Source organism: Gymnogyps californianus, chromosome 17 (assembly GCF_018139145.2).
Source record: "Gymnogyps californianus isolate 813 chromosome 17, ASM1813914v2, whole genome shotgun sequence".
Taxonomy (NCBI): Eukaryota; Metazoa; Chordata; class Aves; order Accipitriformes; family Cathartidae; genus Gymnogyps; species Gymnogyps californianus.
In genome coordinates, this window is record NC_059487.1 from 3,242,128 (window position 1) to 3,259,071 (window position 16,944).

The 16,944-nt window shown below is 54.2% G+C and overlaps 2 protein-coding genes across 2 annotated transcripts in view; one reads left to right on the top strand and one right to left on the bottom strand.

Annotated features, from left to right (window-relative positions):
- TRPC4AP (transient receptor potential cation channel subfamily C member 4 associated protein) overlaps positions 1 to 7,559 on the top strand; it is a 41,315-nt gene extending 33,756 nt beyond the window's left edge. The window contains 6 exon segments of the mRNA XM_050907590.1: positions 15 to 105; positions 471 to 611; positions 2,217 to 2,325; positions 2,535 to 2,647; positions 2,917 to 3,123; positions 4,870 to 7,559. Coding sequence (XP_050763547.1) covers positions 15 to 105; positions 471 to 611; positions 2,217 to 2,325; positions 2,535 to 2,647; positions 2,917 to 3,123; positions 4,870 to 5,007 — 799 coding nt within the window. The 3' untranslated portion in view covers positions 5,008 to 7,559.
- A 573-nt stretch (positions 7,560 to 8,132) lies between these two features.
- Positions 8,133 to 16,944, bottom strand: part of MYH7B (myosin heavy chain 7B) — a 29,591-nt gene continuing 20,779 nt past the window's right edge. Inside the window, 18 exon segments of the mRNA XM_050907630.1 lie at positions 8,133 to 8,259; positions 8,471 to 8,608; positions 8,793 to 8,888; positions 9,301 to 9,405; positions 9,726 to 9,896; positions 10,067 to 10,192; positions 10,309 to 10,512; positions 10,605 to 10,797; positions 10,925 to 11,040; positions 11,352 to 11,476; positions 12,017 to 12,366; positions 12,568 to 12,764; positions 13,015 to 13,133; positions 13,621 to 13,747; positions 14,184 to 14,573; positions 15,202 to 15,292; positions 15,893 to 16,038; positions 16,386 to 16,562. Coding sequence (XP_050763587.1) covers positions 8,251 to 8,259; positions 8,471 to 8,608; positions 8,793 to 8,888; positions 9,301 to 9,405; positions 9,726 to 9,896; positions 10,067 to 10,192; positions 10,309 to 10,512; positions 10,605 to 10,797; positions 10,925 to 11,040; positions 11,352 to 11,476; positions 12,017 to 12,366; positions 12,568 to 12,764; positions 13,015 to 13,133; positions 13,621 to 13,747; positions 14,184 to 14,573; positions 15,202 to 15,292; positions 15,893 to 16,038; positions 16,386 to 16,562 — 2,880 coding nt within the window. The 3' untranslated portion in view covers positions 8,133 to 8,250.

Consider the following 16,944-nt stretch of genomic DNA (forward strand, 5'->3'; position numbering starts at 1 on the left):
CTTCTGTTTCTCAGGTTTTGGCAAGCAAGGGCAGTTGAAAGTTTTCTGCGAGGCACCACCTCCTATGCAGACCAGATGTTCCTGCTAAAGAGAGGACTCCTGGAGGTAATGAAGTATATGTCAAGCTTCCTCTGTAACATATCTCCACAGCAATCAGGAAGGATTTCTCTGTAATGAATTCAAAAGGGGGAAGAAATGCAGTGTTAAATATTCACTGGCAATAGGGGAATTTTTGAAAAGTATTTGTGAATTCTGCTTGTGGCAACCAGGTTGTGGGGTGGCCAGTTGTACAGCCTGCATCACTGGGAAGTTAAAGTAACAGAAGACTCATCTGAATTGCTGTCTTTAGTTCTGTCATCTAAGAACTAAACCTGCAGATAAATATTTTAAATGGTGATTAAATCAGAGTCTATGCTGTACTGCTGGCTTGGGCTAAACTGTGGCAATAACATGTTTTCCTCCCGTGCCAGCATATTCTCTACTGCATTGTTGATAGTGAGTGCAAATCACGAGATGTGCTTCAGAGTTACTTTGACCTTCTGGGAGAACTGATGAAATTCAATATTGATGCATTCAAGAGGTTCAACAAGTACATCAACACAGATGAGAAGGTAAATATTTGTAAAAGCCGTCCCCAGGCGGGTCAAATTACACGCTTTCATAACCAAACGTAGCACTAAGAAACTCAGATTCATTTGCTGGTTTTGGTGTGATTGTTGAGCTTGCTGCACAATAAGCACTAAGGAGTGAGCTGCCAAAGCCTCCTCACAAGCGTGTATGTTGCCGCATACGCCTGTGTTTTCAGAAGTGCTCCCAGCTGTTCTGAGTCAGCAAGCGCTGAGCTGTTCAGAAAGCATTGCCCTGTTCCATGATCAGGCAGGTCTAAGGTCAGGGCTCAAAGATGGTAGAACATTTCCTGTGAAGTCACTGGGTTTTGGGTTAAGCTGATAGTTGTGGACATTGAGACAGGCTCCAAAAAATCTTTTACTGGAGCTTTTGGGGGGGTTCTTCATGGAGATGACTTAAAATATTCATTAATATTTGATACTGCAAAAAGACATATCTTATCTCTGATGTTATTTGAACTTACAGACATCTTAAGAAGTCATGGCTGATGTAATTACCTATAAAACTTAGTTGCATATGTAGGTCAAGAATGGGCAGCTCTCTCTGCAAAGTGGTTTCATGCTCTTGTGCACTTTGCGCATATAACATCAGCTGTTGGGTAGGTTTTGAACGACCTCATACTCTTGCTTATGTTACTGCAATTTTTCTCTGGTTGCTGTTAGATCTGACAGACCTTGGAAAATAGAAGTGGAGATGTATTTAAAAGAAAGATGTATTTAATTTCAGGTTGTTTTCTGATAAATGAACTCACACATTCTAAAGAATCTGTCTTTATGCTTTGTGTGTGCTTCCTATTTATTGATCTATAACTTCTTTTAATTCTCATTCTGTATGAATCCCTCACTGTCTTCCTCCCTAGCACTGTCTGCTTGTACAAAAGAAGTGTAGGAAAACATGGAGCTGGAGGAACTACAGAGGCCAGCAGCCATGCTGTCTTGTCTCCCTCTTTCAAAACAAATAGTGTATGAAATCTTGGTCTCGTTGAAGTGACACAGCTTCAAAAGAGATTTTAGTGGTGCCAGAACTTCGGCATGTTTCTGTTCCGTAGTGTTTTTAAGGTGCTTGCTATAGGGATCCTTTGGTCAGCCCTCAGTGCCAGTATTGGCTTGGGCTGGATGAGGCAGGCCTGGGAGGGGATATCTCCTCTTACTCCTGTTAGAGATAACAAAAAGGTAATGACCCTGGGTATTTTGACATTCAGAACCTAACTCTTGTTTCTGAAGGGAAGGGGAAATAGTCCACGTCTGTGAAGCCTTATGTTGGTGAAATGCATGTTTTAGGTGCTTGTGCTCAGAATTCACGGTGGTTTCTCCAGTAACCATCAAGAACTGTACTGTTTCAGTGTCGAAAATCTGGAGAACACTTACTGTTGCCCTACTCGCCAAACCCTGTTTGTAGCTCTTCCTACTTGTGTTCGCTGACCTGTTCCCCTTGTGCCAACAGAATAATTGGTTTAGTACACCTCTTGGCCGCACGCATTCTGAAACGGGTATGAAATGCTGTTCTGTCAGACCTCATCTAGGAGTGCTCGTGTAGGATGAATTTTTTGTTTGTTTTTTAATGCAACTCTAAAAAGGATTTCTCTTTAGTTCCAGATATTTTTAAATCAGATCAACAGTTCATTGGTTGACTCAAACATGCTTGTTCGCTGCATTACGCTGTCCCTGGACCGATTTGAGAATCAGTCTGATGCTAAAGGTAAAGAATAAGAAATGGAGAAATGGGGGTGTTGGTAGTGGTAATGGTTATTTGAAGTTTGGGCTTCGAAAATTTTGGTTTCAGAGAGAGAAATGCCACCCTGCAGGTTTGTTGCTGCAGTCTGAGCACCGGTTCTTACTGCCATATTGCTTGTACCAATGTGTCTGAACTTTAAGCACCTGATGATTGTCTTTTTCCTCTCGCTGCAGTTGCAGAAGTCCTGTCAGAGTGTCGCCTGTTATCATATATGTCCCAGATGTCCATGAGAATGTCCTTTCTTTTCCGTCTCATTAATATTATTCATGTACAGACACTTACACAGGTAAAGAGCTGACAGTAACTTTGCAGTTACCTTGCTGATAATGTGTACTGATGAACTGGGCTGGGAGCAGGGAGGAACCTGATTTCTCTTGAGGAGACCCATGTCCCTTCTGTCTTGATACATGTAGGAGTACCTCTGCATGCTTACCATGGGCACGTTTTTTAAGGACACATGTACAACCAATATCTCGAGGGGTTTTTTGGGGGGGGGGGGGGGGGGGGGGGTTGTTTGGGTTTTTTTTTTACATATTGTGTTATTTTTACTTTTAGGAAAATGTCAGTTGTTTGAACACAAGTTTAGTTATCCTAATGCTGGCCCGAAGGAAAGAAAAGCTACCTTTTTATCTGCGCACTTTGCAACAGATGGAATATACAGAAAAATACCCAGGCTTCATCCTGAACAACTTCCACAGTCTCCTGCGATTCTGGCAACAGCATTACCTCAACAAGGATAAAGATAGCACCTGCCTAGAAAATGTATGTGAACCTCTTACCGTGAATCAATCGTAGCAATATCTGTCGTCTAGTCACCTAGCAAAAATGGGAAGTGAGAGGTTGTGAAGGGAAAGAAGGGAGCAAATTCTGCACCCCAGTGTAACTTTCTGTAGTGCTTTTCACACCGCCATACCCAGTCAGGTCCCTTCTGCAAGCAGGCAGACTACCACAAGGTAGGTGCTGGGTTTCCCTGCCAACAAGACCTTAGGTCTTGGCTCTGGCACACAGAAGTGAGACTTGCCAGTGCTGAGCGGGTTTGAGAGGCAGGGCTGGCGAGATGGCCAGCCCTGCACAGGGATGTGGAGGCAGGACAGAATCCAGCTCCCAGACTAGTTAGCACCTTAACCAGACTGTCCCCTCTCTTCCTGGTGTGGCAACCAGTGCAGGAAAAGTATCTGGTGTAGCTGCTAGAAGACAAGGCAGCTGCCCTGTGGAAAGCAGCCTGCAAGTTTCCACTCCAGAGCTGGTCTGTCTTGGGCACTGAGAAGAGGAAGAAATGACCTGTGATGAGAAGGTGACTCTCTTGTATATGCCCTAGAAGGCTGAAGTGAGGTTGCACAGGTTTCTTCCTTGACTTTTCAGTGATTGGGTGGCAGATTTAACAGATTCTTAATGTGTTCGTGGAAAAGCCCTTCTTCTCTGGTGTGCGTGTACACTGCAGCCCACAGCCTCACGGCTGTGATGCGAGTGCCGTGCAGGCAGTCTCCTATAGACGAGGTGCCTGAAGAGGAGCAGTATGAGGGCTTTGGAAGTAGTTAAAATAAGGAGCTTCAATTCCCCAGAAAGGACGAGTGCGATGGAGGGAGTCTGCGTGGGAGGGAGAGGCTGCACTGAACGATGCAGGCCTGTAACGCTTTTCTCTCAGCCTCATTCAGCGCAGTACGCTTCCTGCCTGCATCAGAGCCAGTTAGACCTGGGGAGCGGCAGGGTGACGGGGGGCCTGCGGTGCCCGGGTGCTGTGTCGCAGTGTTCATGCCATGGTTTGACGCGTCCACGGCGCGCTGGGCTGCGGAGGGGAGATGCTGCCGAGACCAAAGCTCTCTGCCGTTGCTGGAGTTCAGGGTCGCATCGTGCTGTGCGCACGTGCTGCGGTACTTGTTGTGTCTTGGGCCGCTGGTGGGGTGGAAATAAATAGTTGTCCAGCATGTAAAGGCTTTGGGTAATGCATGATGTGGTGTAGGCCTGCCGGAGAGGCCTTTTGGCCTTAAGAGAATGATGCAGGAGGGATGCGAGCAGGGAGGGTGTATTGTCTTTGTGTCTTCCCTAGGAGTGGGAGCTACTGCCGGCATTGGCTTGATCTGCAGCGCTGCAGTGTCCCGGTTTGTGTTTGGACTGGACAGCAAAGGAGAAGTTTGGGCTTACGTGTGTGTACTGCTCACAGGCAGCCCTGCCTGCCGGCCCACGCAGGCTTGCCGGGGCGGTGGTCACCCCGTGCCGCTCTTGGCAGGGCTGTAGTTGCCACACGTGCTGGGAGTCCCTGCCGGTGGCTGGGTGGTGGGAGCCTGGTTGTAGAAGGTGGAGTTGGTTCCGCATCCACCCCTTCTGCTCCACGCCCCGGGGAGGATGGGCCGAACGGTGAATCAGAGGTGTGAAACTGTGTGGCTGGGGAAGTCAGGCTGCATAGGAAGTGATTTTCAGTTCTCTCCGCTGAATGCCTTTGGGATGTGTCTTCTGCTGCATGTTGGTGCCTGTGGACCACGCTAACCGGCCTCTTCATCTCTCCCACAGAGCTCATGTATTAGTTTTACCTACTGGAAAGAGACTGTATCTATACTGCTCAGTCCAGACCGGACATCCCCCTGTGCCATAGTTAGCTACATCGACGAGGCATATATGGACATTGACAGAGACTTTTCTGAGGAGTAATTCTTCGCTCTGGCTTCTGATGGACAGCGCTTGGAGGGTACCTCGCAGCCCGTGGATTTTCAGGGATACGCTGTGTAGTGTGTGTGTGCGCGTGTGCGGCTTGGAACCGTGGAGCGTTACTGCATTGTCAAAACCCCAGCCCCCTCCCGGTCCCCATCTCTGATCTCTCATGGATGAGACTTTGAAAGCTCTCTGGGCAACACATTCAGGGATGTATCTTCCAGTTGTTCTGGGATAAAAATAATCACCTGCAAAAACCAGCCTCTTTATTTTTATTTTTTCTCTCTCTCAGTCCAGCGTGACTGGTCAGAGATTTTTTTGGTGACAGATGAGGATACTCTGTATGTGCCAATTTAGTTGTGGCTCTCTTTCATGGCTACCAGAGTTAGCAAGTCAAAAAGCACAGAAATTGCCCTCCAAATGTGAGGTCCAAGGAGCCAGTCTGACTGGGACCCCGACACACCAGCCACGGGCAGAGCCACCACGAGGACTCCCTTCAGGTGTAACTCTTCTGTTGGGGTTTGGAATCAGGGGTTTAGGGTTGGTTAGAGTGTGAGTGTGTGTGCGCGTGTGTGTGCTTTTAATTCCTGAGAGCCCTAGCTCCAGTCACCTCTCTACCATCTACTTTTGGATCATTTGGTACTAAATGTCTGTGCGTTAGGAGAGAACCTGTGCTCCTGCTGTCTTTCCTGCAGATCCTTCCCATCTGAAGGCGTTTTACAATGCTGCGGAGAACAGAGACACTTCAGCAGTGGCGGAATTGCAACAGGGGTTGGCTTTTTCACGGAGCACTAGCATTAAAATGTACTAATTTTTTAAACTTGCGGCTTGTCCCTTCTTGGGTAACTAATCTGGTTTTAAAATCCTTTTCAGGACCATTGCTCTTGATGCTAACCTGCTATGCCTGGAAGTCTTATGTCAGTCTCTGCTTTCAGTCCTTAATATCAATACACACATTAATCTTGAAGTGCAATATTTACTGGAGATGTCAGTTTTTTCCTGGATCTGTTTTAATCAGAATGTGCTAAATGCTGGGAATAAACACTCCTGGTTGAAAGTAACTTTGTAGGATATGTTGGGAAGGGGGGCAGTCGGGTTTTGGCAGTCCTCATTGCCAAACCTGCACATGCCCTGCCTGCTCACCAACGTTAATTGTGTTGCTCCAAGACAGTCCAGTTCCCAGGAACGAAATACAGTCTGAAGTCCTGAGCCACTGCATTTAAATCAAAAAATATGCGTCTTGCAGCTCCAGCTAAAAGAAACCAGTTTTCTTTGAAACATGCATCTGAATTTTTTTAAATTTTCTTAACTTATTTAGAGATGACTTGACTTCAGCTCTGTCCAGGCTCTGGAGAGGGACCGGGGGCAAGGATTGTCCCAGAGCTGTAGCATTTTGTCTCTAATCGTTGCCAGCAGAATGAAACCCGCTCCGAGGCTCCCTGTGCTGGGGCCTGGATGAGCGAACGAGGCTTCGAGCCCCCGGGGCAGGACTTGCTCTCTAAAAGTCACCCTTCTCCTCTCGCTTATCTCACACTTCGGTGTCCTGCTATGGACTTGCAATCAGTACTTTGCTTGCAGGGTGGTCAGAGCTGCTGAGCTTGTGCATAAACCTGGAGCCTTGCAGGAGCTCCGGGGGATCCCCGCGTCCCTCCCGGGGGGGCTGAATCCCCTGCCCTGCTCCAGTGAGGTTACCCTGGTCGCACCCCTGGTGTCGGGGAGCTCCTTGCTACGGCAGCTGCAACTCTCTGTTCTTCATCAGGTCACCCCCACCCTGCCCCCTCCCTCCCCTGAGCTAATTTCTTTCTCATCTGTACTTTTTTTGTTCTTGGGTATTTGTGTTTTTGGTGTATCTTTGCTTCTTCTTAACTGTAATAGATGTACACTTAAAATAAATGCTTCAAATTAAAAGGCTTTTAAGTTAAGGGATGCCTTTTCCATAGTCTAGTTAATTGGTGCATCCAATGATTGCTGCTATAAACCTGCAGAGTCTCATTTACATCTCTGTATTTATGTAACGTACAGTTAGGGGCCAAGCTGTGCCTGTCCTTGGCTATCGGCCTGCGTGAGGCTGAGCCGAAACCTCGCCAGCCTGCCTTCTGGCTGCCGCTCTCTCCTCCCCAGCGTGGGAGCGCGGTGACTTTTGGGTCCTCGCCTGCTAGAGGCAGCTTGGCTTTGCTTTCGCCTTCAGGCTGACGCAGGAGGCCGGCTTGGCTGGCTGCAGAGAAGGGCACAAGAAAGAAACCCGGAGCAGCTCCTCGCAGGAGGGAGCACGCTGGTCTCCAGGGGAAAGGCCCTGCCTGCAGCGGGCAGGGGCACGAGCGTGCCGAGAGGGTCACAGGCACATTTTAACTGGGGGCCATGTTCCTGTGGCTCAGCTGTCTGTGCCAGATGCCTCAAGAATCTCATTTTGAGAGGGACCGGACAGCTCTGTCCTTCATCCTTGTTTTGTCTTATTTATGGAGAGCACGGGGAGGAAGCGTCCTGCGTGGTGCCGGGGAGAGCTCGCTGGCTTCAGCGGAGGTGGCAGCAGGCTGCGCGCTGGGACGGGGGTGGAGGTGGGACCCCCCTCGCTAACAAATACTTCTGGAAGTCTGCACTATCCCCATGGATTGCCGAGGTTCGTGCTGCCCAGATTAATGACAATTTACTAACTGCAAATAAACATATTAAATGGAAACTATTAAAGAAATCTATTTTAAAGAAATGAGTGGAGATGTCTTTCTTTGCAGTCCTTTTGGCAAAGCCGTAACAACCCTCCCTCTGCCCTGCAGGCCTGTAGTGAGGGGGTTTTATGTTCTCGCCGGGGGTAATGGTTTCAGAGAGTCTGTTCTGCCCTCCACCATCACGCCCCTACCCTGCCTGCCTCACCCCTCGGCTCTGGGCCCCTGCAGCTGCGAGAGGGCTGGTGTGGGGGGGGCGGGATGAGGAAAGGGCTCTTTGCCCAAAACCCACCTAAAGCCTGGAGCAAGCCAGGGCCATAGAGCAGGGAGAGCGGAGGCCTGGGCCTCTCTCCTGCCCTTACCTGCCTGGGAAAGATGTCCCCAAAGCCCCCAGCTTGCCCCCCCGCATCTCCAGCAGCTGAGCCCAAGGCCCTGGTTACCCCATGACAGACACAACGGAGCAAGTCCTGGCAGAGCTACGTTTATTCACGCGGTGCAAAGCTGGCAATGACTGTTGCAGCCATTTGCCTCCAACCTACAGCAGGCAGCTGGGCGCAGGGCAGGGCAGGCAGCCGGGCTCCGGCTACTCGTGCTGGCAAAAAAAAAACCAAAAGGGCTTTGGTGAGAGCCTGGGCCTGGAGGTAGGGAGCACCCTGCCACCCTTCAGGTCCTGGCAACGGTGGCAGGCGAGGACAGCAGCGCCGGGCAGGATGAGGCCGTGGGCTGGGCAGCTGCTCCTCTGGCTCCAGGGATGGCAGGAGCCCCTGCCCTGCTTCTCCCTCCCCACGGCTGGGTGGGCTTACCTTAGAGGTGATGACCTCCCTGGTGCGGGCGCGCAGCTTGTTGACCTGCGTCTCGGCGATGTCGGCACGCTCCTCGGCATCATCCAGCTCGTGCTGCACCTTGCGGTACTTCACCAGGTTGGAGTTGGCCTGCTGCTCCTGGGGGGCCATGGACAGGGTGAGGGGATGGGTGGGTGCGTGGGGCACAGCCGGGACACCAGCTGCAAGCTCCCCACATCGACACCATGGCCCCTCTTCCTTGCAGCCATCCCAGGCAGCCCCAGGGAAGGCCAGCCCTGTCCTCTGCCCCAGAAGGAGAGCAGTGGTGGGGACGGGCACTTACCGCCTCCTCAAACTGGCGCTTGTAGCTCTTGACCTTGCTCTGCAGCTTGTCGATCAGGTCCTGCATCCGAGTCAGGTTCTTCCGGTCTTCCTCAGCCTGCAAGTGCCCCGGCCCCATTAGCAGGACCCCAGCAGACCCCCCCCCACTCAGGCTCCGGCTGCCCCAACACCTTTATCCAGGAGTCCCAGTGGTGCCAGGGCCCTTCACGCAGAGAGCACCAACCCACCCCACGGACCCAGCCACCAGCCCCATGTCCCCTGGTCCCCCCTGGTCCCCCAGCACCTAGCTTAGGAGGTGCCAGCAAAGGGGCAAGACAGAGACGCGGAGCAGGTGGTGGCTGTTGGGACACAGAGAAGCTTGTCCTGCCCTTGTCAGTCCCAGCACAGCGCCCAGAAGAAGCCAGGGCTGGGCTGGGCTGGAGTGGCGTGTCAGCTAACACAAGGATCTGAGCACAGGGAGAGTTGGGCCAAGTCCTGCTGGACTGGAGCTGCACCCAGTGCTGCCATACCTGGTAGCTCAGCTCCTTGATCCTCCGCTCGTACTTGCGAATGCCCTTCTGGGCTTCAGCCATCTTCTTCTGCTCCATATCCAGCTCTCCCTCCAGCTCCCGCACCTGCGGGTGGATAGAGGCCAGCTCAGCACTCTGCTCCCTAGCGCCAGCACCAGCCCCAGCCGAGGTCAAATCACTTTCCCCAGATCAGAGTAGCCGCAGCCAAGGCTAAGCCACCCCAAGCAAAGGCACGGAGCCGGCCCCAGGCTTGCAGGTCCTCAGGGACTGCCCCTCACTGCCCACCGTCCCCCTGTGGTACAGTCTGGCCCCAGAGGGATGGGACAGTGCCAGTGCCCTGCAGAGCCTGGTGCCACAGGGGCTGGGGCAGTGCCAGGAGCCCGCTCCTGGGTGGCACAGCCGGGGATCTGCCCCTGCCACCTCACCCTGGCCTCCAGCTTCTGGATCTGCTTCTTGCCCCCCTTGAGAGCAATCTGCTCCGCTTCGTCCAGGCGCATCTGCAGGTCCTTGATGGTCTGCTCCATGTTCTTCTTCATCCGCTCCAGGTGCGCGCTCGTGTCCTGCTCCTTCTTCAGCTCCTCTGCCATCATGGCAGCCTGCAAAGCAAAGAGCACAGAGGCATCATCGCAAGGCCAGGCAGCCCTGCCAGACACAGAGGCTCAATGGAGAAGCTCTGAGACCCTCGCCTCTCCTCCCACCCACCAGCCCCACAGGGTGCTGGGCACCCTTGCCAAACCATACAGCACCATCCCCACCACGCTCTTACGTCTGTGATAGCCTTCTTCGCCTTCTCCTCAGCGTTGCGGCACTCCTGCACCGCGTCCTCCACCTCGCTGCTCAGCTGTGAGATGTCGGTCTCCAGCTTCTTCTTTTGGTTGATCAGGCCCGTGTTCTGCGGACAGAGCAGGGCAGTGCCACAGGGACCGGCCATTGACCACGGCCAGAGGCCCCGCTGCCAGACAGGCTCCTGTTGCTCCAGCAGAGGCCCGGGATCCGGTGGTCCCTCACCTGGGAGTGGAGCAGGTTGACCCTCTCGGTGGCTTCCAGCAGCTCCTGCTCTGCCAGCTTCCTGCCCCTCTCTGCCTGCTCCAGCGCTGCCCGCAGCTCCTCCACCTCCGCCAGCAGCAGGTTGTTGCGACGCTCCAGGGCAGCCGCCTGCTCCTTCAGGTCGTCGTTGTGGCGTTGAGTGTCATCCAACTCGATTTGCAGGTCCTGCCGGGCAGCGTGGGGTCAGCGGGGACAGGAGGGAGCTGGGGCTGGCAGCGGGGACAGCACCGAGCCCATCCCACCCGCGGCCGTCCAACCTTGATCTGGGCCTGGAGCTGGCGGCCCAGTTTCTGGAACTCGGCGGCCTGGCGGTTGGCGTGGCTCAGCTGGATCTCCATCTCGTTGAGGTCTCCCTCCATCTTCTTCCTCAGCCGGACGGCCTCGTTCTTGGCCCGCGCCTCCGCATCCAGCGTGGCCTGCATGGAGTCCATGGCGCGCTGGTGGTTGCGCCTGCGGGAGGGATGATGCATCAGCCCCGTCTGCCCAGGGACACCCAGTCTGGGGCAGCCCTGTCAGGGCCATAGGACCAGCTCTGCCCCTGCCACGATGGCCCAGCCTGTCCCCTCTCCACACACACCTCAGGTTCTCAAACTCCTCATCCTTCTCTGCCAGCTTCCTGTCCACATCAGCCTTGATCTGGTTCAGCTCCAGCTGGATGCGCAGCGTCTTGCTCTCCTCATGCTCCAGGGCCCCCTAGAGACAGCAGCAGCCATGAGAAGGCAGCCCCCGGGGGGGATCTCCCCAGCCACCCATCCCAGCCTGGCCTTGCCCCCCAGCCCAGAGCTATGGGGAGCAGGGCAGGTGGAGCCGCCCCAGTGCCTTGCTGTGGTTGCACAATCCCCGTGAGTAGGGTGCTCAGGGTTTGCAGCCCAGCTCAGGACTGTCACCCTGCCAGCATGGTGTGGGTTTCTGCTCCAGCAGCACCCAACCAGAGCTGCAGGGCGGGCCAGTGGCTCTTGAGGGCAGCAGGCACATGCAAGCATCAGTGGGAAACAAGGACCCACCTCAGCCTCCTCCAGAGCTGCCTGGATATCGCTCTTCTCACTCTCCAGGGCTTTCTTCAGCTTCTCCAGCTCATGGATGGTTTTGCCACTCAGACTGATCTGGTCAGTCAGATCAGCAATTTCCTCTGGCAGGGATGGAAGGGCGTCTGGTCAGGAACGAGCGTGTGGGGCCAACCCCATGCAGGTGACTTCCCCATCCCCCTGCCCAGGCTCAGCTGATGTCCCCCCAGCCCCTTGGAGAGCAGCTGAGGTTGTGCCCGGGGACATTTCTGCAGTCTGAGTGAAGGAGAGGGCATGGGAGAGGCATTAAGGACCCATGGAGACCTGCTTGTCCAAGAGCAACACCCCCAAGGCAGTGTCATGCCACAGCCATGGCACTCTCAGCAGCGAAACACGAACCATTTGCAAACAAGAGCCGAGTGACACTGCCTGTCTGCCCAGAGTGCCCTCAGCAAGAGGGCAGGACAGATGCCAGCTTCCTGGCCGGGCTGCTGCATCCCTCTGGGGAGGAAACAGGCCAGGCTTGGCTGAGCAGCAAGGTCTGCTCCCTGCCTACAAGAGACCCCTGTCCCACCACTTGGCTGAGGACAGGGGAGCCACAGGCTTCCCATGAGAGCAGGACCCTGGGCAGAGAGTCCAAGGGGAGAGCTTGAGCCCAGTCCTACCCTGCAGGTTCTTGTTCTCCCTCTTGAGGGTCTCCAGGTTGTCCAGGGACTCCTCGTAGGCATTCTTGAGCTTGAAGAGCTCTGTGCTCAGGCTGCGCGACTCCTTCTGCGATGCTTCCAGCTCTGCCTGGGTCTCCTCATACTTCTGCTTCCACTCGGCCAGGATCCTGTCAAAGTTGCGCTGCTTCTTGTCCAGAGCAGCACAGGCCGAGTTGGCGCGCTCCAGGTCCACTGAGAGGTCCTCGATCTCTGTCTGCAGCCGGTGTTTGGTCTTTTCCAGCGAGGAGCACTTGGCGTGAGCAGCCTCCACTGCCTCCTCCGCCTCCTGCAGCCGGATGGCCAGCTTCTTCCTGCCGATGACAGTAAGGGGTGAGCGCTTCCAGCCCAAGTGTCATCCCACCCCGCTGCTCTAAGGAGGGGAGGCCACAGCCTGCCCAAACAGCCTCAAGTCCGGGCAGGAGGGTGCAGTCTCACCCTGGCATCTGGGAAAGCCCCATCCTTGAACGGAAACCTGCCACCTGCAAGGAACAGACTCCTGCGACGAGACTCACTTGGCTTCCTCCAGCTCCTCCGTCCTCTGGATGGCATCTGTCTCATACTTGGTTCTCCACTGAGCCACTTCTGCATTAGCCTTGGACAAGTTCCTCTGGAGCTCACTCTTGGCCTCCACCTCCTCCTCATACTGCTCCCGCAGCAGGTCACAGTCGTGCCGGGAGGCTTGCAGGGCATGGGCCAGGGCGTTCTTGCTCTGAGGAAGGGAGAGCTCATGAGAGGAGCAGCTGGCCCCAGGCTCCAGGACATTGGCCATGGCACCGGGATTGGGGCAGCAGGAGGGAACTTCTGTTTTTCCCAGGTTAAGAGCTGCCCCTGGGGCTCCTGTGTGCAGGGTATGTCCCACCTTCCCAGTCCAAGAATCTGGGCCACTGCCAGAGTGGACACAAGTCCCATTCCCTGAGATCTGTGTCACTCAGAGATCAGCCATGCCCTAGAAGCCTCACCTTGGTCTCTTCCTCCAGCTGCCTCTTGAGTTCCTCGATGTTCTGTGTGAATGAGGTCTTGCCACGGTTCAGCTGGTTGATGAAGGACTCCTTCTCCTCCAGCAACCGACTAAGCTCCCCTAGGTTCAAACAGAGCCAAAACAGCTACTCTGGGGCCGAAGGGCTGCAATCTGCATTAGCTCGCACTCCCCCAGAGCCTGTGGCCTTCAGCTGCATGGAGACCTCCAGCAGTCCCAGCTGTATCCCCACCCAGGCAAGCTGGAGCCCACAGGCAGAGGTGCAAGCAGCTAAAGGCAAAGTATTCCAGCTAGGAAACCCCTCCTTCTGACGCCTGAGATCACAGCACATTCCCCAGCACAACTAGCATCACCACAGAGGTCCTCTTCCTTGCCAAGCTATACGGCACCTCTGCAAGGCCCGAGTGGAGGCACAACATGGACATCCCACTCCCCTCTGCTCCAGATGGAGCTCCTGCTATTTTTTTGTTTATCCATGGGAGAAGCAGGACAGTCTGCCCAGCTGAACCACGGCTCCCCCACCCAGATGCCCCAGTGCAAGACCAGCCCCTGGGCAGCTACGTGTCCCCCGGCTGCCGCCCCCACCTACCGTTCTCGGTCTGCAGCCTGCCCCGCTGCGTGCTCACGTCGGTCAGTTGTCGCTGCAGCTCGTCCACTTTGCACTTGGCCTCGCTCAGCTGGTCCTCATAGGTGCGGCACAGCTTCTCGGCGTTGGCCTGCATGCGCCAAGCAAAGCCTGCATGAGACCCAGCTCTGCCCGGAGAGCACCGTTATCCCAGGAGGAGCTCAGCGACTGCATCCCCCTGGGACCTCGCTGCTCTGCTCAGCTGATCCCATGTGCACACAAGGCCGAGAGCAGGAGCCTGCCAGAGCTCTCGTGTCTCTGCTGAGCTAACACTGTCTCTCTGCAGTCAGTCTCCCAGGAAATGTCTTCCCAGATCCTCCAGACTTGACTAGGACAAGCAAAGCATCCTGCAAGCACTGCCATAGTGACATAGGGACAAGCTATACCTACTGAAAGAGAGGGACTTGGCCACGGCAAAGAGCTACCTACAACAACATCCCATGGACCTGGCTGTGCTGAACACACTGCAACCGGTTGCACTGATGTTCACAGAGATGAACCTGTCCCGTACAGAACCCAGCACCCACCTTGTTCTTGGTGAGGTATTCAATGTTGGATGACAGGTCATCCACCTCCATCTTCATCTCGCTCTTCTCCTTCTCCAGCTTCTGCTTGACACGCTGCAGGTTGTCGATCTGCTCGCTCAGCTCCGCCACACTGTCTGCGTGCTTCTTCCGCAGGGCGGCCGCTGTGGACTCATGCTGCAGGGTTGCCTCCTCCAGGTCCCGCCGGAGCTTCAGGAATTCTGCTTCCCGCTTCTTGTTCATCTCCAGCTGCATGGCCGTTGCCCCACCAGCCTCCTCCAGCCGCTCACTCAGCTCCTCCAGCTCCCGTGACACTTCTGCCCGCTGCTTCTCCACCTTGGCTCTGGCGGCACGCTCAGCCTCCAGCTCCTCCTCCAGCTCCTCAATGCGGGCCTGGTGGAGACAGAATAAAGGCAGATGCTCCAAGCACCGGGTGAAGCTCCAGCATCCTTGCTCTCCACAATGGAGCAAGGTATCTCCTCTGATGCCGGGGAGCAACAAGCCACCAGTCTGGAGCAAATGCTTGGGCTGTTTTGGGACTCTCGGAGGCAGACATGCCTGGTGCTCCTTGGTAGTGTGTTTTGCAGAGCTCCTGCTTTCCTCTGTACCCTGCCGCCAGGATCCAGGCTGATACTACCTTCTTTTCAGTGGGAACCTCCACGCAAACAGCCTGAATCTGGGGCCCTGTCTCTGATAGGAAGGAGCCCAGCATACTAGATTTGGATTTTCAGAGTTTGGGCACTGGATTTAACGTTTTAGTCTGGACAGAGAACTACATCCCAGAAGCTGTTCCTCATGCTGGTGCTAGCATTCACGTCAATAGTTCATTCTTTAATTTTCAGTGCACTATATTTTGGCAGAGGGCTTTTCTTCTGCTAACAACGTCAGCTTTTTTCATCACTTCTGCCAGGGAGATGCCCCTGTTCTCAGAGAGGGACTAGCCCATGCAGATTCCCCAGCACATTACATCTGATGGAAATTCAGGGCTCCTGGGCTAGGAGAACAGTTCTTCCCACCATACCTGGAGCTCTTTGATCTTCTTCTGCAGCTGAGCCTCAGTCACTTGCCCATCTTCAATCCTTGAATTCAACTGACTTATTTCAAAGTCTTTCCTGTACAGAAGGAAGGCAGAGCCTCTGGTCAGACAAACACTGCCCTGCCAAGTCCCTCTGGGTCCTGAAGCCAGAGGAAGATTGTTCCCTGCACTGTAACACCCAGGTCCAGAGGACAAACCAACCCACGCAGGAAAGGGACTGCAGGGGTAAGAAGCAGCGCATGGATTGCTCTGAGGGAGGGTTGGAGTGGCCAGACGGGCAGACAACCTGGCTCTGAGGTTTTCCCTATGAGGTCCCTAGGTGTTGTTCTCCAGTTCCCCAAGGAGAATGGGACATGAGTGATGAAGTCTGTACTTGTAGCTGAGGTCCCAGCTCTGCATTAGGATCCTGCCAGGCAAGTCTCTCCTCTCCAATCCCACGTACAGAGCAAGGTCTATAGCGCCCTGATCTATTAGTCTGTGCAGCTGACAAGCTCCTCAGCATCTCTGCATAGTGCCCAGGAAAACTCAGCCCTCATTTTGCCTGGACTGATCACACCACCAGTGCTCAAAGCCACATCCCAGCAGTCCCTGCAGAGGCCACACATCCACTTGATTTAGAGGTGGGCACTGGCCTGGCAGAGTAAGCACACAGCCCAGGCACACATCACACACTTACTTTTTGAGTTTCTCCTCCAGCTGCTGTTTGTCATTCTCCAGATCCATGACAGACTCTTGTGTCAACTTCAGGTCTCCTTCAAGCTTCCTCTTTGCTCTTTCCAGGTCCATGCGGATTTTCTTTTCTTGTTCAAGAGAGCTTTCCAGCTGGAGAATGAAGGGAGACAGGATAGGGAGGGAAAGGACCCTCTGTAGCCCCAACCTTCCCCATGTCCATTGCTGTGGGAACTTCATCCAGCCCTGAGAGTCAGAGCTGTTTCCTAGTTGGTCTCTAGTCCCACTCCCTCAGCGCAGGACTGCTCTCCATGAGGTACTCTAGACCACCTCTTGGTTCAGAGGCAGTTTGTCAATGGGGTTATTCATCAACTGGCCATATTAAATGGGGATCTGATAACGATCCCACCCTCCAGATCCCACTCAGGGACAGCCTTTGGGCTCTCCTGGAGGTGCGACTCAAACCTCTCTCACTTCACTGTCACTGGCCTATGACTCACATCATCCACTTGCTGCTCCAGTTTGACCTTGGCTTTGGTCAGTGTGTTGACCTTGTCTTCCTCAGCCTGCAGGTCATCCAGGGCCTGCTGATGGGCCTCTTGCAGTGCTTTCTTCTCTTTCGTCAGCTTGGCAATGATCTCATCCAGAGCAGCCATCTCTTCAATCAGGTTTTTAACCTAGATCAGTGAGGTCAAAAATTGAGCGCACCTTCTCAGAGAGAGGGGATGCAAAGTTAATACAGCAGCCTGACCCATGAAAGGCAGGAGTCCATGATCAACAGCAGCTTGGCACCACAGCAGCAGCCAGCCCCTCTCCCCTTGGCCAGGCTGGTTCCACCAGGTGGTTTGCCAATGCCCCAAATCACTTGCCATTGCACAGAACCGTTTGCCCATACCACTCCTGTGCAATGAGGCAGGACACCAGAGGGTTTTGCCCTCTCCCACACCTTTTTGCACTCTGCCTTGCCCCAGCTCCCACACACCAGTCGCCTTGTCCCTGACGTTTCTCTTTGGTGCCCCCACAAGCACTGAGGCCCCTGGGCAATGAGACTGTACTCTG